Raw genomic sequence first — 22,609 nt, forward strand, 5'->3', positions numbered from 1 at the left:
TCTCTAGTAGGGTTATAATGACTCACTAGAAGGGTTATAGTATGGTTATAATGGTTTTCTAGTCGGGTCATAATGGTTCTCTAGTAGGGTTATAGTGGTTCGCTAGTAGGGTTATAGTGGTTCGCTAGTTGGTTATAATAGTTCTCTAGTAGGGTTATAATGGTTCTTTACTTCTTAGGGCTAGGCATCCCGTCAGCATGACACCTGTCTACAACATTTGGTGAAATTGGAGGGCGCGCAATTCAAATAAATAATCGTAATATTAAACATTTATGAACATACGAGTATCTTATATCTGTAAAAGCTTAAATTCTTGTTAATCTAACTGCATTGTCCGATTTACAATAGGCTTTACAGCGACAGCATACCATGCGATTGTTTGAGGACGGCGCCCCACAACATATTTTTCAACCAGCACAGTCTTCATAAAATTACAAATAGCGATTAAATAATCACTTACTTTTTGAAAATCTTTCTCTGCTTGCAATCCCAAGGGTCCCAGCTACAACATGCATGGTTGTTTTGTTAGATAAAATCATTTTTTATAGCCCAAAAAGTCTGTTTAGTTGGCGCCATCAATTTCAGTAATTCACTCGTTCAACATGCAGACAAAAGAATCCAAAAAGCTACCGCTAAACTTTGTTAAAACAAGTCAAACTATGTTTCTATTTAATCCTCAGGTACACTAAAATGTATTTAAACTATAATATTTCATACGGAAATAAGTATGTTCAATTGAAAAGTAAAATTAACAAGTCTGCGTCCTCTTTGTCGCCCGCCCACAGACTGATTTCCAACTTAGATCCCCGGTACCAAAACTCAAAATTCTTCCTCGTTTTGGAAGGAACAAGCCTGAAACCTTAAACAAAGACTGTTGACATCTAGTGGAAGCCATAGGAATTGCAATATGGGAGCTGGAATTGCATAGGACCCATAGTTTTCCATTGAAAGAGCATGGGATCTCAACAAAAAAAAGAATTCCGGTTGGTTTTTCTTTGGATTTTCGGCTACCATATCAATTGTGTTATAGTCTCATACATTATGTTAACATTTCTACAAACGTCAAAGTGTTCTCTATCCAATGATACCACTTATATGCATATCCTGGCTTATGGGCCTGAGTAACAGGCAGTAATAGTTCTCTAGTAGGGTTATAATGGTTCTCTAGTAGGGTCATAATGGTTCTCTAGTAGAGTTATAATGGTTCTCTAGTAGGGTTATAATGGTTCTCTGGTATGGTTATAGTGGTTCTCTAGTAGGGTCATAATGGTTCTCTAGTAGGGTCATAATGGTTCTCTAGTAGAGTTATAATGGTTCTCTAGTAGGGTTATAATGGTTCTCTGGTAGGGTTATAGTGGTTCTCTAGTAGGGTTACAGTGGTTCTCTAGTAGGGTTATAATGGTTCTCTAGTAGGGTTATAATGGTTCTCTAGTAGGGTTATAATGGTTCTCTAGTAGGGTTATAATGGTTCTCTAATAGGGTTATAGTGGTTGTCTAGTAGGGTTATTGTGGTTCTCTAGTAGGGTTATAATGGTTCTCTGGTAGGGTTATAGTGGTTCTCTAGTAGGGTCATAATGGTTCTCTGGTAGGGTTATAGTGGTTCTCTAGTAGGGTCATAATGGTTCTCTAGTAGGGTTACAGTGGTTCTCTAGTAGGGTCATAATGGTTCTCTAGTAGGGTTACAGTGGTTCTCTAGTAGGGTTATAATGGTTCTCTGGTAGGGTTATAGTGGTTCTCTAGTATTGTTATAATGTTTTTTATGTTTTGCATGATAACAGGGAAATGTATGATATGCAATTAGAAAGTCTACACTCTACAGTATATGATCAAACATTGGGCCTTCTGTTTCCATGGCAAGTCATGGTATATGATTTATAGTATAGCAGTATTGTAGTTTTCTACAGTACATATCCATCAACATCATGCCTTTGCAAGTCAGCCTTGTGTGGATTTCAGGATGACAGTGCTCCTGTACACTGTTTAGTTGCAAAATGTATAGCATATGTAATGTAAGCACCTGCAGATCTTTCCCAGCGCCTATGCATACAGCCTGGTACTGTACTGAACCGTACTGTAGGTGCCAGCAGGTTATGGGAGCTCTCTCACTCTACATCGACATCTATCTTACTGTCATGTTATGTTTAACCTCCATGGAGTTGCACAATATCCTCTATTTTCAAGAAGTGTATTCATTGTCAACTCTAGTCAACAGAGCCAAGCCTTTTTTCCTTAAATGACATGCTGAGACGACCTAGGCAGGGTGTGTGGTTGACATTTTTCAAACCTCCTCCATTACGGAAAGATACCCACAATTAAAATACTGTAAAAACATCAAAGCAAACCAAATATTTAATAAACATCGGGACCGACCAGGGATATAATTCATTAATTACATCAGACCATTTATCTAAATCTTTTCCTTAGAAATGATCTGAAAATTCCCAACTATGCGTGACCCCTTTGAGAGAGGACCTTTGCGTGTACACACAAGAGTAGCATTGGAAACACGCTTGAGGCTCCACTTATAATAACATGAATGACAAAAAAGGCAGACAGAGGGGGTGAAGCTCCACCCTCTCTCCACCCTCTCTCCACCCTCTCCCAGTGCGAGATCTGACATGTGTAATTTAATTCAGAGAGCACACTGGAGAGGGGGCCATTTCTGTACACCAATTTCCTCTAAACGTACACATGCCTGTCTGTCACAGTTTCAAGTGTGCACATCCACAATAGAGGTCAGGACCACTCGACTGATAGCCAATAGAGGTCAGGACCACTCGACTGACAGCACTGCAGCAAAACATATAGATCCAAACAGGACTTTAGAAATCGACTCACTTTACTAGTCAGTCAGAGAAGAAATGCATTTCAAAACCTAAGGATTAGCTTGTTGGCTACCATTTCTAATGACTGTATTGATTCCCTTGTGTTATTGCCCTACAGTGTAGATTGTGTACAGTAGAGACTGTTGAGCCATTGTAATATACATCTACCCTCTCCAGCATATATGGGCTAGTATTGCAATTCTCATCATGCTGTGAAGTTAGCTTTTTGAGGCCAAAACAGAACTAGAACATATAGAAGCATACAGAATCCCCTCCAGCCCTACACTCTCTCTCCGAACCTCATCCATCCACTTATCCATCCCACTTCCCTCCTCCTATCAGGGAGTCTCCCCTACCCCAAAGATCTCATTGATGGCTCTACAGAAAGCTAGACCCCCTCAGCCCCCCAAGAGCATGTTGTCATGACAACAGCTGGGATTTTCTGCAACCCGACTAGAGCAAGTGGGCTGTCAGAGATATGGGTTCAGCAGCTGGAATGGTGCAGCCCTTCTCCACTTCTTCCCATGCAATATACTCCCCCCTCCGAAGCTGATTGGATAACTTTGTTTTGCGGATGAGGTGAAACATCACCTTAGCTTAGTCAATAGTATCAAGGTGTTGCTGGTCCTTAGATGAGGTTGGTGAAGTGATTGCTGAGATGGACTCTGTCTTCCCTAATACATGTATCCCTCAATGAAGGCAATCACAGGCTTCACTCTGTCTTCCCCAATACATGTATCCCTCAATGAAGGCAATCACAGGCGTCTCATACCGTCACACAGGCCTTCCATCACATGCAGAACATACACTTACTGTCTATCAGTCATCCCCTCCCTTCCCCATAACACGGTTATAATGTCATATTTTAGAGTGAATTGATCGGATTTTGTATTCCCATGGCATACAGGTAAGGTTTTTCTGTTAACATGTCATTGGACATGATACCACGATCACATGTCATGTCCCATCGAATGTTTCCTGAATCTGAATGGAGTTGCCTGTGTTGAATGGAACATTAACATTGGACTGTGCTGCCATGTAGTGAGTACCAGAAGAAGTAACATCTAACATCCCTTATGATCAGGAAGATAGATTTAATTAAATAATATATTCAAATCTATTAACTGGACGACTAATCTATACTTTCAAAACGATCTATGTTCTTGTGCTATAGACCCATCTGTCATGGTAATATAATGTTTCATTAGCTAAGAAGTGCACTATGTCTTAATCTGCCCTTAATGGATGGCCCAGAGATCCCATCTTGTCATTATGGCAGTGAGTTAAGTGGATATCTGGATTTGCATGCTCTAGTCTAGTCTAACTGCTTGCTGTTGTTTTGTCTGCTTGTCTTGTGTCTGTCTGTGGTGCTTGTTTGGATGTCTTGATGGTCTTAGCTTGATGTTGTCCAGCTCCGTCCTGTTACTGTAACTGTTACTTATGACTCACCATCCGTGTCTCAACTGTCCCGTCAGTCCTGTCGCTCAATGCCCATACTGTGAATGTATATTTATTGTTTATCAATGTTGGAAGGTGTCTCCTAAACTGTTCTCCTCTTCTTTTTTTCTTTTTTTCAACTGTCAACTTTCTGCAATGGCAGAGCATCTTGGGATTGAATTTATGGGTATGGAACAATCGTTTGATTCCCAGCTTGAGTAGAGCTGTGTTCTATATCTCCTTCCGTTTAGTTTGACATGCTTCCATTCCCTCTGTGAGGTTGACTCTAAAGCAAATGGTCTGATTGATTAACCAATCAATCAGTCAATCAATCTTAACAGTATCTTATTGGGCAGAAAAATGCACTGGTCATGCCCTGTGGAGCTGACCCTCCCTCTAACATGACCTGATCTGCAGCTGGCCCTCCCTCTAACATTACCTGATCTACAGCTGGCCCTCCTTCTAACATTACCTGATCTACAGCTGGCCCTCCCTCTAACATGACCTGATCTACAGCTGGCCCTCCCTCTAACATGACCTGATCTGCAGCTGGCCCTCCCTCTAACATGACCTGATCTACAGCTGGCCCTCCCTCTAACATGACCTGATCTGCAGCTGGCCCTCCCTCTAACATTACCTGATCTACAGCTGGCCCTCCCTCTAACATTACCTGATCTACAGCTGGCCCTCCCTCAAACATTACCTGATCTGCAGCTGGCCCTCCCTCTAACATTACCCGATCTGCAGCTGGCCCTCCCTCTAACATTACCCGATCTACAGCTGGCCCTCCCTCTAACATTACCGGATCTACAGCTGACCCTCCCTCTAACATTACCCGATCTACAGCTGGCCCTCCCTCTAACATTACCCGATCTACAGCTGACCCACCCTCTAACATTACCTGATCTACAGCTGGCCCTCCCTCTAACATTACCTGATCTGCAGCTGGCCCTCCCTCTAACATTACCGGATCTACAGCTAACCCTCCCTCTAACATTACCCGATCTACAGCTGGCCCTCCCTCTAACATTACCCGATCTACAGCTGGCCCTCCCTCTAACATTACCTGATCTACAGCTGGCCCTCCCTCTAACATTACCCGATCTACAGCTGACCCACCCTCTAACATTACCTGATCTACAGCTGGCCCTCCCTCTAACATTACCTGATCTACAGCTGGCCCTCCCTCAAACATTACCTGATCTGCAGCTGGCTCTCCCTCTAACATTACCTGATCTACAGCTGACCCTCCCTCTAACATTACCTGATCTACAGCTGGCCCTCCCTCTAACATTACCCGATCTACAGCTGGCCCTCCCTCAAACATTACCCGATCTACAGCTGGCCCTCCCTCTAACATTACCGGATCTACAGCTGACCCTCCCTCTAACATTACCCGATCTACAGCTGGCCCTCCCTCTAACATTACCCGATCTACAGCTGACCCACCCTCTAACATTACCTGATCTACAGCTGGCCCTCCCTCTAACATTACCTGATCTGCAGCTGGCCCTCCCTCTAACATTACTGGATCTACAGCTGACCCTCCCTCTAACATTACCCGATCTACAGCTGGCCCTCCCTCTAACATTACCCGATCTACAGCTGGCCCTCCCTCTAACATTACCTGATCTGCAGCTGGCCCTCCCTCTAACATTACCCGATCTGCAGCTGGCCCTCCCTCTAACATTACCCGATCTACAGCTGGCCCTCCCTCTAACATTACCGGATCTACAGCTGACCCTCCCTCTAACATTACCCGATCTACAGCTGGCCCTCCCTCTAACATTACCCGATCTACAGCTGACCCACCCTCTAACATTACCTGATCTACAGCTGGCCCTCCCTCTAACATTACCTGATCTGCAGCTGGCCCTCCCTCTAACATTACCGGATCTACAGCTAACCCTCCCTCTAACATTACCCGATCTACAGCTGGCCCTCCCTCTAACATTACCCGATCTACAGCTGGCCCTCCCTCTAACATTACCTGATCTACAGCTGGCCCTCCCTCTAACATTACCCGATCTACAGCTGACCCACCCTCTAACATTACCTGATCTACAGCTGGCCCTCCCTCTAACATTACCTGATCTACAGCTGGCCCTCCCTCAAACATTACCTGATCTGCAGCTGGCTCTCCCTCTAACATTACCTGATCTACAGCTGACCCTCCCTCTAACATTACCTGATCTACAGCTGGCCCTCCCTCTAACATTACCCGATCTACAGCTGGCCCTCCCTCAAACATTACCCGATCTACAGCTGGCCCTCCCTCTAACATTACCGGATCTACAGCTGACCCTCCCTCTAACATTACCCGATCTACAGCTGGCCCTCCCTCTAACATTACCCGATCTACAGCTGACCCACCCTCTAACATTACCTGATCTACAGCTGGCCCTCCCTCTAACATTACCTGATCTGCAGCTGGCCCTCCCTCTAACATTACTGGATCTACAGCTGACCCTCCCTCTAACATTACCCGATCTACAGCTGGCCCTCCCTCTAACATTACCCGATCTACAGCTGGCCCTCCCTCTAACATTACCCGATCTACAGCTGGCCCTCCCTCTAACATTACCCGATCTACAGCTGACCCACCCTCTAACATTACCTGATCTACAGCTGGCCCTCCCTCTAACATTACCTGATCTACAGCTGGCCCTCCCTCACACATTACCTGATCTGCAGCTGGCTCTCCCTCTAACATTACCTGATCTACAGCTGACCCTCCCTCTAACATTACCTGATTTACAGCTGACCCTCCCTCTTACATTACCTGATCTACAGTTGGCCCTCCCTCTAACATTACCTGATCTGCAGCTGGCCCTCCATCTAACATTACCTGATCAACAGCTGGACCTCCTTCTAACATTACCTGATCAACAGCTGGCCCTCCCTCTAAAATTACCTGATCTACAGCTGGCCCTCCCTCTAACATTACCTGATCTACAGCTGGCCTTCCCTCTTACATTACCTGATCTACAGCTGGCCCTCCCTCTAACATTACCTGATCTACAGCTGGCCTTCCCTCTTACATTACCTGATCTACAGCTGGCCTTCCCTCTAAAATTAAAATGGGTGTCCCGATCTGCAGTCCTCATCACTACATGTACAGTACATTAGAACATCTGACAGGAGAGCAAGAACAGTTTTCTTCATAAACTGGTTTTAAGGGACTATAAACTTGTAGAGCAGGTATAAACAAAATGAAAGCTTGATTCATGGATTCCTCCTACAGATTCCCCCTCAATCTATCTTCTTCAGGTAGTAGATGCCCCATCCATCTATCCTCCCTTCAGGTAGTAGATTACCTGTCCATCTATCCTCTCTTCAGGGAGAAGATTCCCCTCAATCTATCATCTCTTCAGGTAGTAGATTCCCCTCCATCTATCCTTCTTCAAGCAGTAAACACCCCCTCCATATATCCTGTCATCAGGTAGTAGTTTACCACAACAGCTAACATCTCTTCAGGGAATAGATTCCCTCTCCATCTATCCTCTCTTCAGGGAATAGATTCCCTCTCCATCTATCCTCTCTTCAGGGAATAGATTCCCCCTCCATCTATCCTCTCTTCAGGGAGTAGATTCCCCCTCCATCTATCCTCTCTTCAGATAGTAGATTCCCCCTCCATCTATTTTCTCTTCAGCGAGAAGATTCCCCCTCCATCTATCCTATTTTCAGTTAGCAGATTACCCCTCCATCTATCCTCTCATCAGGGAGTAGATTTCCCCTCCATCTATCCTATTTTCAGTTAGCAGATTACCCCTCCATCTATCCTCTCATCAGGGAGTAGATTTCCCCTCCATCTATCCTCTCATCAGGGAGTAGATTTCCCCTCCATCTATCCTCTCATCAGGGAGTAGATTCCCCCTCCATCTATCCTATTTTCAGTTAGCAGATTACCCCTCCATCTATCCTCTCATCAGGGAGTAGATTTCCCCTCCATCTATCCTATTTTCAGTTAGCAGATTACCCCTCCATCTATCCTTCTTCAGGGAGATGATCCCCCTTCATCTATCCTCTCTTCAGATAGTAGATTCCCCTCCATCTATCCTCTCTTCATGTAGTAGATTCCACCTCCATCTATCCTCTCTTCAGGGACTAGATTCCCCCTCCATCTATCCTCTCATCAGGGAGTAGATTCCCCCTCCATCTATCCTCTCATCAGGGAGTAGATTCCCCCTCCATCTATCCTCTCATCAGGAGGTGGGTGCCCTACTAGACTCTGACTCCCTCTGGAATCTTCTCTCTGGGGTTGATGACATCAGACTAATCTTCCTGAGCCTCCATGGCTCTACTGTTTACTTCAGAATAAACAGTGCTTAGTTTCATGTGATTCTGTTAGCACACACCGGGTTTGTGTTAACACTAGTGTGAATTTGATTACATTACTCAGGAAGAGTTGTATCACTTCTAATCCTTCCTTAGACACTGAAAACACACACATACACACACAAATACACCTCTCTCTCTCTCTCTCTCTCTGTCTGTCTCTCTCAATCTCTCTCTCACTCTCTCTTGTATATATGCACACACACACACACACACACACACACACACACACACACACACACACACACTCACACTGTTCTGTAGTTCCTGTACTGTAATTTTAATTGACAGTGATGGTACATGGTTTAATAATACACCTATTAAAAAGCGTGAGCTGTACCATGTTTCAACTTGTATTAGCCAATGTCAGAATCCATTGCCACATCATTGAGACACAGACAGGACCTCAGGATGAGTGCTGCAAATAGGACATCCCTGTTCCTCTCTATCAACCATAACCAGGCAGGATATTCCTCCAAGATTTGCTTTATGTTCTCCCCTCCTCTACCTCTGCCTCCTGTTAGCATGCTATGCCAGGTTTACAGTTGACTACCCCCTCACCCCACCCCAACATCCATGCTGCTCATCTTAACTGTGTCATTCTCCTCATCCCCTCAACACTCCACCTCTAACGAGTAACCTCTAACCTCTAACCTCTAACCTATAACCTCTATCCTCCTCTCATTTGAAACCTCACTGTAGTTGTTTGTAAGTCGACCTGCTCTGTTCTACCTGTGTCCATGAATTACTTTACTTTGGTTGAAAACTGTCTGTAAAAGTAGAATGCATTGTGTGACTAGACTCTTTTTTATTAAGTGACTGTGGTATGAGCATGTCAATCCTTATTTAGAGCGTAAAGAAATAGTATGTTCTTTAAGGACCTCCTTTCCCAAGAAATGTCCCGTGATACCGTAGTTTACTATTTCCTTATGAGACCTCACTGTACAAAATAGTCAAACTACATTCAGGTAAATTTGTGTGAGGCTCTGAGAATTTCAATATTGCTGTTTCCCGTCACTGTGGAAGATTCTTCATCACTAGATATCAACCAATATGGCTGAAATATTGCTATTTATACTAGCCATGGTGATTCATTTATAGTGTCAGAAAACTGAGTTGCAATGATAGGCTGATGCAAAATAGCCCATGCTGTTGCTGCTGCTGGTGAATGGAGGGAGTGGGTGAGAGGGAGGCAACCTCATATGGGAGGAGCTGTAAAAATGCAATACATTTTTATTACGTTATTTATCACAGGCCCACTACCTATTTCCCCCTGGCCTGCTCCCTCGTTCCCTCGTTCCCTCCACTCTCCCCTGGTTACGCCACATCCTCCCCTCCTCACAGGAACATTTTTATGGGAAAGCAAAGAGGTTAAAAATATGTTTTAGTTCATTTTTTTGTTAATCACAAAAAACAATACAATACATGTAATAACAAAAGTTTAAAAAATATATTTTTTCATTTATTTGTTTTATATTTGAGGGCATGGAATGCAGAGCATGTTTAAAGCCTGCAGGGGCCCCTTACCTGCGGTTCTGCTTGTGTGAGTGCCTCTGTATAAAATGGTCTAGCAGAATATACAGTGAGAGGATGAGCGGCCTCTGTGTAGCTGAGTGTTGATCTGATGGGCTTTCAGTCAGAAGGGACCCCTTGGATGAATGAGGCACTCCTACAATCAGAGTAGCAGATTTGGGACAGCTTTTCAGTGCCGATCTGTTTTGGGCGGACCTCCATTTTAGATCGACACTTCTATTACAGTGATCCGTACCAGTGACATGTGTTACAGTAAACCAAGCCCAGCCATTCACAACGAGCAACACAATGCTGCAGTAATTAAAACAAATGTAATCATCTACATTTCTAGTGAATGCTGTACAAATTCCCAGTTAATGCCAGTCATCTAAATTTAGAAATTTCTAGCACATTTCTAGTGAATGCTTTTCCCCCAGGCATCTTGTTTGATTAAGGATGTTGAAACAATAATGATTTCAGTAATAACTATGAATATTTACTAGCGTCAACTGGCTTTTGTTCAACAGCCATTATAATGAAGGGTTGGAGTTGAACTGTAATCTAGTTCATGTTCAGAGCCTTCAACACATCCATACAGTATGTCTACTTTGATACATGTAAAGAGAGTGAGCAGCATCTGCTGAGTGTAGGAGTGTAACAGCTGTGGGAGACAGGAGGTCTGGGGTATCAGAGACATGGTGTAAAGGATGTAGGTGATGTCTAAACCTACTCCTTCAAGGGACTGATGTTGTACTTTTATTTTCATACTTTTCTGTGTGTGTGTGTGTGTGTGTGTGTGTGTGTGTGTGTGTGTGTGTGTGTGTGTCCACAGAAGCGGAAGAGCTCTACCAGAAAAGAGTCCTGACAATCACGGGGATCTGCGTGGCTCTGTTGGTGGTGGGCATTGTGTGTGTGGTGGCCTACTGCAAAACCAAGTAAGTCAGCCCAGGACAGTATAGTTCCAGCCAGGGCTAGTGTGTTAGATAGACCCTAGCATAGACTGTTGACTCAGCTCCAGTGCTGTGAGAGTGACTGGTGTATTCTCCTCCACAGGAGACAGAGGAAGAAGATGCACAATCACCTGCAGCAGAACATGTGTGCAGATCACCCTAACCGGAACCTAGCGAACGGACCCAATCACCCAGGACCTGGTCCTGAGGAGATACCCATGGTAGATGTGAGTGGCACACATCCATTGATTCCCTTACTGACTTTTCTGTCATCGATTAATGAATGAATGGAAGGGTGAATGGGTTGTTTTTGTCTGAGTTTCATAGGACACATTCTTTTACTTTCCTTTAGTGGAGCATGAGTACTCTCTTGAAGGATAGCGATGTCACAGGTTAACTTCCAACAGTAACTAAACCTCTCCTTTCAGAACACACACATGGTCAATCAGTGGCGTTTCAAATATGTCAGGACAGATTTAGCAACAGTCTTTGTGATAGTAGTGTGCGTAAAGTTCAACATGATGATGGGCAGTTACACAATTCCCCTCCATACCATCTCTCCAACACTTTCCTCTGTGTGTTTTAGTACATCTCTAAGAATGTGCCTGCAACGGAGCGAGTCATAGGGCATGTACCAGAGGACTCGTTCCCCGGCAGCCATGCGTCTTCCAGATCTCACAACTCCTCTACCCATGCCCATTCATCCACTCACAGGTAACCCCTCAACATCCCCCTCACTACACACATCACAGGTACATTTTTTGACACACAGAAAAATACACACTGAACTACACATCGAACCATATCCTGGTTGAACCCTATGTTTTGGTCCTCTCTTGTCTCAGACACGAGGAGCGGACATGGAGCCTGGAGCGGACTGACAGTGTCCTCTCAGACTCACCAGGCATGATGTCGTCCTCCGTGGGGACCAGTAGGTGCAACAGTCCTGCGTGCATGGAGGCCAGGGCCAGGCGTGCCGCACACTGTGGCTCTACTGTGCCCCACCGGCCAGGCCTGCAGTATGAAGACTCGTTCGATTCGCTGGGGGACTCTCCACACAGCGACAGGTGGGAAGGGAACAGGCCCCTCTCTGTGGTTATGGCACTGGGGCATATTCTAGTGCCCACCTTAGGAGGCCTCGTTTTACAGCTGGCTCTCTATCGGCCCCTGGAGGCCAGCGAAGGCACTTTGAAAGAGTCAATGGCAAATACTACTCTACCATAGCCAGACATGATGAGATAGGCCTACTGTAGGCAGTGGTGGAAAAATAACCCAACTGTCATACTTGAGTAAAAGTAAAAGATACAGTAATACAAAATTACTCAAGTAAAAGTGAAAGTCACCCATTAAAATACTTTTACTTGAGTAAAAGTCTAAAAGTATTTGGTTTTAAATATACTTAAGTATCCAAAGTAAATGTAATTTCTAAAATATTCTTAAGTATTAAAAGTAAAAGTAAAAGTATAAATAATTTCAAATTCCTTATATTAAGCAAACCAGCCGGAACGATTTTCTTGTTTTTTTAATTTACGGATAGCCAGGGGGACACTCCAGCACTCAGACATAATTTACAATTGAAGCATTTGCGTTTAGTGAATCTACCGGATCATAGGGCAGTAGGGAAGACAAGGGAGTTTCTCTTTAAGAGCGTGAATTGGACAATTTTCCTGTCCTGATGGGGCATTCAAATTGTAACTAGTACGTTTGGGTATCAGGGAAAATGTATGGAGTAGAAAGTACATTATTTTCTTTAGAAACGTAGTGAAGGAAAAGTAAAAGTTGTCAAAAATAGTAAATAGTAAAGTAAAGTACAGATACCACAAAAAACTACTTATGTAGTACTTTAAAGTATTTTTACTTAAGTGTTTCACACAACTAACTGTAGGACAGGCAGGTCTTAAAATGTATACTGTTCTTGTGTCATGTTCTGATAAAAGAAGGATAAGGTGGGTATATACAAGTTAAGTTATATATCCAGTTGCTGTATTAAGGTTAAAAGTATTTTGAGGGTAAAATCCGTCAGGAGAGAGCCCACAGCCAGCTGTATTTCTCAAGTGAAGAATCTGCTGTGTCAAGCTTACTGTACTGTACTGTACTCCCCTAAATCTGTATGGCAGCTAAACAGGAGGGTGGATACCGTAAGGACTTCATTAAGACAAGGAGAGTAGAATAAAATATTGGATCTTTGTGGTGGAGCACTAGCTAGCAGATCTCTGGGGTGGTGTGTTTGTCAACTCTACTGCGATCTCCTCCCTGGGTTGCTGTATGCCTAAAGAATGAGCCCAGATGTTATTGTAGGGACACATCTTCATCTTCATCGGAGGTTTAGAGAAGTGTACATAACTTCTATTTAGTCATTTTAGCTGGAAACCAATGACAACACACATTTCTCATTTAAAGATGCACCATGCTGAAATGGCCATTTCCTGGTATGCTACAATTCTAATAGTTCACTTAATTTCAGTTTATGTGACATAACAATCAAGTATAGCGTAGTAAAGAATCATTGTACCATCTAAACCACTGTGAAATATATTTTCCATCACCAAAAATATTGTATTTTCAGCTGTTTGAAGCTGGTGTACAAAACCCGAAAGATTCAAGAACGGGAAGCATAGAAATGATGTACATAGAACCTATTTACCGATTCTTAGATTTGCTATAATTACATTTCTATGTGAATTTGGTGAGGTCACCCAAAAAGGTGCATATTGCAAATTAAAGATTTTTGTTTTAGAGTGTTTGAGTTAGTGAGAGTGAGCTCATCTATAAATGGCTACAGTAGGCTATAATGAACATTTGACTGAACAGTAGCGCCAGGCAGCATCGCAGTGCTACCTTAACAGGATTAAAGTGGAACAGTGATTTACTTTATTTTAGATTTGCCTTTGGATCTTTCAGATGCTTTTTCCTAAAGGGGGTACTATGTTTTTCCCTAGTGCCATAGAACATATGAAGGTAGAGGGACTGTACTGTAAACATAAAGCAGCACCTCAAAACTCAGCACAACACACACACTTATGTTTTCCCTAGATATAGCCCTCGGTAAGGCTAAAGGTCACATTAACCATTAAACACATTCAATAACATAACAAAGATGTAGAAAACTGACTGAATGCAAGCAGGATTTCACAAACACCATCCACACACAACTGACAAACCTGCACACTAACTCAATAATATCTCTTACTGCTGTTTGTGGATGGTGGGTCCCTGTCCCACATCATTCTGTTAGACATCTAACTGGGCTGCTGCTGTTTGGCCTGGTCCTCTCTCTCCCTGTCCTTCTCCTCCCCGCTCCCCGCTCCCCACCTTACCTTCACCCTCCCTACAGGTATGTGTCAGCCCTGACAACGCCGGCCCGTCTCTCTCCAGTGGACTTCCATTACTCGCTGCCCCCGCAGGTGCCTACCTTCCAGATCACCTCCCCCAACACCAGCCAGGCCATGTCCCTGCCGCCCGCCGCCCACACCCCCTACCCCCTGGAGGACGACCAGCCTCTGCTGCGGCGCTACCAGGTGCCACTGCACGACGTCCAGCGCCAGGAGCCCTATCGGCAGCAGCGCCGCACCTACCTGAACGACAGCACGGGCAGCCTGGCCTCTAGTCCCTACAGGCTGGCTGAGGAAGAAGACTACGAGACCACACAGGAGTACCTCTCCTCCCGTGAACAACCAAAGAAAAGTGGTACCGGCAACGGTGGTGTTGGGGGTCGGCGCTTGCGGAGGTCCAGACTGAACGGCTACGTAGCGCCAAGAGGATACGAGGCGTCACGGGACTACGGCTCTCGCAGCTGCCTGACGGACAGCGAGTCGGAGGAGGAGGAGGGCGAGAGCACGCCCTTCCTCAGTATGCAGAATATGAACGCGGAGCCCTCCACCATCTGCAGGCCGGCCAACAGTCGGACTTCTCAGTCACACTCTTCGGGGCGGCACGGTGCACGCGGGACTGTACAGACCAGACAGACACACTCACGGTCCAAACCGGACAATGTACCCCATTAAAGAAAGAAGATGAGCTACCAACGAAAATCAATATAGTATAAACCTGCACCTATACAAAATATTTTTATTTTATATAACTGACAGATATTCTAAACAAATGAAATATTTATTTTCATTTTTAGCAAAAGTTGTCTACTAGTTAACAGCAAAGACTTTTTTATAGGGAAAACTCTATTTATATGTACATTTTGATTTACAGTATAAAAAGACGTGCCAATTTTTTCACAACTTCAAAAATTGAGTAATATTGTGGTGCCTTTTGCTGTATGCCGATGGCAGAGGGCCAGTGGAAGTTTTTGTAGCCTTTCTTATATGGACATCATTTTTTATACACGTTTCCTCTTTTGTTTTCTTTTTTGGGCTTTGTTTTTTTTCTTTTCAGGCTGCGTTCTTCTGGGAGTCTAGCCCCATTTGAACATTCCCCTTCCCCTTCCACATCATGCAATATAAACCACTTAATCATAAGGTGTATGTTTACATGAATAGAATTCACCTATAGGGTTTATCATTTTGGTACTCTCCAGTAGAACATCTGATCAATGCAACGCAGGTCCTTGCTCTCTGAGTGGGGAGGAGTGTTTGTGTGTGTGTAAGTGTGTGTGTGTGTGTGGGGGGGGGGATTTAGTGTACAGCTGTGCTTGTGCGTGTGTGAGTGTTAGATGTCCTAATGTGTTGTTGTACCAACCAACTGGTTGCTCTATTGGGCGCCAAAGCAACTGTATCAGTAGAGGAGAACTGCAGGTGCACAGTGAAGATCAGCCTGGGTTCCAGGGTTCTCTGCTGTTGGGTAAAGAGTTATTTTGGGTAAAGAGTTCTGTTGGGTAGAGAGTTCTGTTGGGTAGAAAGTTCTGCATGTCATTGCTTGATGTGTGTTTACAGCTGCCCCACCTTTGTTTCCTGGCCCCCTCCTTGTACCAACAGGGTAAGGTTTATCTCCTGGCTCCTTACTGGTCCCACCAGGGTAAGGTTTGTCTCATGGTAGCCACCTTGTCCCAACAGGGTAACGGTTTGTCTCATGGTAGCCTCCAACGTCCTGGCTGTCTGTGATTCTGAATAAGAAATGTCGTTGGCCAGTGTCTCAGTTGGTCTGGAGATATCCCTGCCATCAGTGATAGTGTCTCAATACAAAGAGACAAAACTCAAAGCAAGAACATCCCATGAATGTATCTCTTTCCCATCACCCATACATCATCCTCCTCACCTGTCCATTGTGTACCTGTGGCCAAAGTAAAGGTTCGCACAGCATCTCAGGACTTCCACCCACCCCTCTGTCCCCTCTTCCCCTCTCTCTCCCTCTCCCTCCACCAACATATTTCCCTAAGACTAAGGTCCCCCCACGGACATAAAGAACACACCCACCATGGTATGCCTCTGAGCACTCCCATCTAAAGAGAAGGAAAGGAGAGTGGAATCTCAGTGGAGAACAGAACAGAACAGAATAGAACAGAATAGAATAGAGCAGAACATACTAAACCAATACAAGAGAAATAGCTGTGAAACTTTGGAGGATCATAAAATGCCAAAATATGCAACCTTTCTATTTTGCTTTGTTTGATGACATCATTTTCTAAGAGGTGACTGTAGTGTGTTGTGTGAAACCTATGTAATGCCTATTGTGCAGAAGAAGTAACATGATATCAATACATATTTATATCCATTCTTATTTTTCATGCAGTTATGCAGCGCTTGCTCAAATTGTCAATTTTCCTCATTCACAGATTCATATCCATTGACTGATTGTGTTCATGAATTCTTATCTCACTGAGTCCAGACCAAGCAGACAACACCCAAGTCTACAGTAATGACTAATCACTTTAAAGGGTCTCATTCACTAATGTTGAGTGCTGCTCAGTCTTGTGGATAAGGATAATAATGTTGCTTATTATGAAGTATGTCACTAACTGGTTATCAATTTTAAAAGGTAACAACTCGACTTGCTCAAACTCCTCTGTCCTCCACTGAGGGAAGGGTTAAGGTTTGGAAGTTCATTTCATACCTGTCAAAAATGTTGGAGTAAATGGTTCTGACAATGCATTTGAAATGATTGTTGATAATCCTGCAAAACTGGTTATATACATTTTAAAATGTAACCAAAAAAGTGAAATGACTGTACCAGGACAAAATCATCAGATGAGTGTAGATCAAAAGTAAAGCGATAAGTAGGATTTAAAACACACTGGTAAAGGCTGTAAGATGAAGGCACGTTGACAAACACACATAGACATCTCACAAATGGATTTTCTCTCCTTTCGGTTTCTCACACTCTGAGTGTAATTTTGTATGTTTGAAAAATGCAAAAGAAGACAGTAGTTCTAGTTTAAATGTGATATTTCCCCAACCTTGCCCCCCTCCTCACCCAATAGAAGTGCTGCCAGGTTCGTCCTGTCAGTTTCTCATGTTTTTATTTTTCTTCCCTCGCTTGAAATGTTTCAACACCTCTCCTCTGCATGTACTTGTGGTCAAGGTATATGGGTGCATGGTAAAAAGCAGCAGTCAGTTTTTTTCAGTCAGTGGAAGTGTATTTCATTTAACATTCAGCAATAAAAATCCCCCCATCTCCATTCTAGGAATATGCTAGAAAAAAAGTACAAATGCGAGATTGTCATAGATTGTAAAATAAAATTTACTAGTAATCCACAAAATAAATCTTTATTCATATCATTTTAACATAAAGTGGTCATCTCTGCGTAGGACTTTGGTGTGTGTTTTGAGATATCCTTAGCCAGCTGGTACTGTATGGCTGGTTTTTATAACCTTTCTGCTTGTGACTTTTGTTTCCAGTATCTGAAGTGTGTGGTTCCTGTGAAACACTGCCTTCAGAAAGTATTCACACCCCTTGACTTATTATACATTTTGTTGTGTTACAGTTTTTTTAAACAATAATAATCTCACCCATCTACACACAATACAAAGTGAAAACCTGAATGTAGAAATGTTAGATCATTTATTGAAAATACATATCTCATTTACATAAGTATTCACACCCCTGAGTCAATACATGTTAAAATCACCTTTGGTAGTGATTACAGCTGTGAGTCTTTCTGGGTAAGTCTATAAGAGCTTTGCACACCTGGATTGTACAATATTTGCACATTATTCTTTATAAAATTCTTCAACCTCAAATTGGTTGTTGATTATTGCTATACAGCCATTTTCAAGTCTTGTTATAGATTTTCAAGACAATTTAAATAAAAAATGTAACTAGGCCACTCAGGAACATTCAATGTCGTCTTGGTAAGAAACTCCAGTGTATATTTGGCCTTGTGCTTTAGTTTATTGTCCTGCTGAAAGGTGAATTTGTCTCCCAGTGTCTGTAGGAAAGTAGACTGAAACAGGTTTTCCGATATGATTATGCCTGTTTGACATTTCTTTTTATCCTAAAAAACTCCCTAGGGTTTGCCGATGACAAGCACACCCGTAACATGATGCAGCCACCACCATGCTTGAAAATATGAAGCATGGTACTCAATGATGTGTTGTGTTGGATTTGGCCCAAACATAAAGCTTTGTTTTCAGGGCATAAAGTTAATTTCTTTGCCAAATATTTTGCAGTTTTACTTTAATGCCTTATTGCAAACAGGATGCATGCTTGGAATATTTTTATTCTGTACATGATTCCTTCTTTTCATTCTGTAATTTAGGTTAATGTTGTTGAGTAACTACAATGTTGTTGATCCATCCTCAGTTTTCTCCTATCACAGACATTCAACTCTGTAACTGTTTTAAAGTCATCATTGGCTTCATGGTGAAATCCCTGAGCTATTTTCTTCCTCTCCGGCAACTGAGTTAGGAAGGATGCCTGTATCTTTGTGTATCTTTGTAGTGACTGGGTATATCGATAGTGTTTAAGGTTAAGTTTAGGCATTACCACACATTTTTAAGGTAAGGGTTAATGTTTGGGATAGGCTTAAAACAAAAATCTTAAAAACAACTTTCTATTGCTGGATTTGAACTTGCATCCTTTGGAATCAGAGGCAGATGCTTACACCCGTCTGTCATCCCTGTCCACAATTCTCTAGCAAAACCGAAACCTACTTGAAGATAACATCGCTCAATGTTGCCCCTAGTGCCCGGTTTCCAAGTCATCTCCTGACTTCCTCCCGACATGGATGGACGTCGAATTCTGACTTGTATCACGGGTGACCTGGCTGACTTATTACCTGACTTGTTAAGCACATTTTTACTCCTGAACTTATTTAGGCTTGCCATAACAAAGGGGTTGAATACTTATTGTCTCAATACATTTCAGCTTTACAAAAATGTATAAAAACATAATACCACCTTGACATTATTTGGTATTGTGACACAAAATCTCTATTTAGCCATTTAAAATTCAGGCCGTAACACAACAAAATGTGGAAAAAGTCGCATTAAAAAATACTATTGTATACTATGGTATAAATACTTTAGTTTACACTGTAGAATTTTTTAATACTGTATTTACTGTAGTATTTACAGTTAACTATAGTATAAATACTGAATAAAATAAAACTGTGGTATATACTACAATAATTCAAGTAGTGTTTTTGCAGATTGTAGTATAGTGCAGTATTTACTGTACTGTTTTTGTTTTATTACCATTGACATAGAAGTGGAGGCTTTCTCCTTGAGGAAACATACTGGAGAAATACTAAAAAAGCGAATATTCTATAACCCGTAGGTAGGTAGGACTGAGGTCTGAACGGATAGTTCAGAGCTTCTCTTTTCACCGGCCAGTTTATTAGGTATACTCAACTAGTACCGGGTCGGAACCCCCTTTGCCTCCAGAACAGGGCATGAATTCTACAAGTTGATAATGTTCCACGGGGTTGTTGATCCATAATGACATGATGGCATCACACAGTTGCTGCAGATTGGACGGCGGTACACCACCTCCACCAGCCTGTACTGTTGACAACAGGCAGGATGGGTCCGTGGACTCATGCTGTTTACACCAAATCCTGACACGACCATCAGCATGACGCAACAGGAACCGGGATTCAGTTGTCTCAATTATACCTTGACCAACTCAATTGTCCAGTGTTGGTGATTGCGTGCCCACTGGAGCCGCTTCTTCTTATTTTTAGCTGATTGGAGTGGAACCCGGTGTGGTCATCTGCTGAAATAGCCCATCCGTGACAAGGGTCGACTAGTTGTGTGTTCTGAGATGCCGTTCTGCACACCACTGTTGTACTGCACTGCTATTTGTCTGTTTGTGGCCCAAATGATAGCTTGCATGATTCTTACCATTCTCCTTTGACCTCTCATCAACAAACTGTTTTTGCCCACAGGACTGCCACTGACTGGATGTTTTTTGTTTGTCGCACCAATCTCGAGGAAACCATAGACACTGTCGTGCGTGAAAAGCCCAGGAGGGTGGCCATTTCTGAGATACTGGATCCGGCGTATCAGGCACCGACGATCACACTCATTTTGCTCATTTTAACATTCAATCGAACAGTAACTGAATGCCTCGATGCCTGTCTGTCTGCTTTATATAGCAAGCCACGTGACTCAATGTCTGTTGGAGCGATGCATTTTTGTGAATGAGTGAGGTGTACCTAATAAAGTGAATGTATAACCTGTAGGGAACACAGTATATGGGCTATACTTAGTATATGGGCTTTACTTGGTATGTAGGTTTCTCACCTATAGGTGGCACAAATTGGGATATGGGGGAGGGGAATGGGCAGGGTATGTGCAAATTGCATACTGTACTATTTACTATAGTTAAAAAAGCAGTGTTTTTGCAGACTGTAGTGTTTTGTGGACTGTGGTGTTTTGTGGACTGTAGTGTGTTTGTGAACCTTACTGTAGTATTTACAATAGTATTCTTCAGTATACTACAACATTCTATAGTACAGTTGAAGTCGGAAGTTTGCATACACCTTAGCCAAATACATTTAAACTCAGTTTTTCACAATTCCTGACATTTAATCCTAGTAATAATTCCCTGTCTTAGGTCAGTTGTGAAATGTCAGAATAATAGTTGAGAGAATGATTTATTTCAAATGTTATTTATTTCATCACATTCCCAGTGGGTCAGAAGTTTACATACACTCAATTAGTATTTGGTAGCATTGCCTTTAAATTGTCTAACTTGGGTGAAACGTTTCAGGTAGCCTTCCACAAGCTTCACACAATAAGTTGGGTGAATTTTGGCCCATTCCTCCTGACAGAGCTGGTGTATCTGAGTCAGGTTTGTAGGCCTCCGTGCTCGCACACACTTTTTCAGTTCTGCCCACAAATTTTCTATAGGATTGAGGTCAGGACTTTGTGATGGCCACTCCAATACCTTGACTTTGTTGTCCTTAAGCCATTTTGCCACAACTTTGGAAGTATGCTTGGGGTCATTGTCCATTTGGAAGACCCATTTGCGACCAAGCTTTAACTTCCTGACTGATGGCTTGAGATGTTGCTTCAATATATCCACATAATTGTCCTTTCTCATGATGCCATCTATGTTGTGAAGTGCACCAGTCCTTCCTGCAGCATAGCACCCCCACAACATGATGCTGCCACCCCCGTGCTTCACAGTTGGGATGGTGATCTTTCGCTTGCAAGCTTCCCCCTTTGTCCTCTAAACATAATGATGGTCATTATGGCCAAACAGTTCTATTTTTGTTTCATCAGACCAGAGGATATTTCTCCAAAAAGTATGATCTTTGTCCCCATGTCCAGTTGCAAACCGTAGTCTGTTTTTTTATGGCGGTTTTGGAGCACTGGCTTCTTCCTTGCTGAGAGGCCTTTCAGGTTATGTCGATATAGGACTCGTTTTACTGTGGATATAGATACTTTTGTACCTGTTTCCTCCAGCATCTTCACAAGGTCCTTTGCTGTTGTTCTGGGATTGATTTGCACTTTTCGCATCGAAGTACGTTCATCTCTAGAAGACAGAACGCGTCTTCTTCCTGAGCGGTATGACGGCTGCGTGGTCCCATGGTGTTTATACGTGCATACTATTGTTTGAATAGATGAACGTGGTACCTTCAGGCATTTGGAAAGGATGAACCAGACTTGTGGAGGTCTGCAAATTTCTTTTCTGAGGTCTTGGCTGATTTCTTTTGTTTTCCTTGTGATGTCATGCAAAGAGGCACTGACTTTGAAGGTAGGCCTTGAAATACATCCACAGGTACATCTCCAATTGACTCAAATGATGTCAATGTCAATTAGCCTATCAGAAGCTTCTAAAGCCATGACATCATTTTCTGGAATTTTCCAAGCTGTTTAAAGGTACAGTCAACTTAGTGTATGTAAACTTCTGACCCACTGGAATTATGATACAGTGAGTTATAAGTGAAATAATCTGTCTGTCCACCGGCAGTTCCTGAGCAGCTAGCTCATCCGTTACCTCTTCAGATAACCCGTGCAGAAAAGTATCGAAAAGAGACTCCGGATTCCAGGCATTCTCCGAGGCCAACATCCGACAGTCCACAGCATAGTCTGCCACACTACGGGAGTTTTGACGTAAGTCAAGCAGTTAGCTGGCCGCCTTTTTCCCGGATACCGGATACCGGAGACTCAAGAACTTCTCACCTCTGCCATGAATTCCTCTAAGGGACAT

The 22,609-nt window shown here is 43.1% G+C and overlaps 1 protein-coding gene across 1 annotated transcript in view; it reads left to right on the plus strand.

The window, feature by feature from the left end:
• The window catches only part of nrg2a (neuregulin 2a), a 145,483-nt gene extending 127,750 nt beyond the window's left edge, over positions 1 to 17,733 (plus strand). The window contains exons 6-11 of the mRNA XM_029770014.1: positions 4,426 to 4,449; positions 10,945 to 11,047; positions 11,166 to 11,283; positions 11,649 to 11,776; positions 11,908 to 12,129; positions 14,397 to 17,733. Coding sequence (XP_029625874.1) covers positions 4,426 to 4,449; positions 10,945 to 11,047; positions 11,166 to 11,283; positions 11,649 to 11,776; positions 11,908 to 12,129; positions 14,397 to 15,066 — 1,265 coding nt within the window. The 3' untranslated portion in view covers positions 15,067 to 17,733. The remainder of the gene's footprint in view (positions 1 to 4,425; positions 4,450 to 10,944; positions 11,048 to 11,165; positions 11,284 to 11,648; positions 11,777 to 11,907; positions 12,130 to 14,396) is intronic.
• The last annotated feature ends 4,876 nt before the right edge of the window (positions 17,734 to 22,609 follow it).

Source organism: Salmo trutta, chromosome 12 (assembly GCF_901001165.1).
Source record: "Salmo trutta chromosome 12, fSalTru1.1, whole genome shotgun sequence".
Taxonomy (NCBI): domain Eukaryota; kingdom Metazoa; phylum Chordata; class Actinopteri; order Salmoniformes; family Salmonidae; genus Salmo; species Salmo trutta.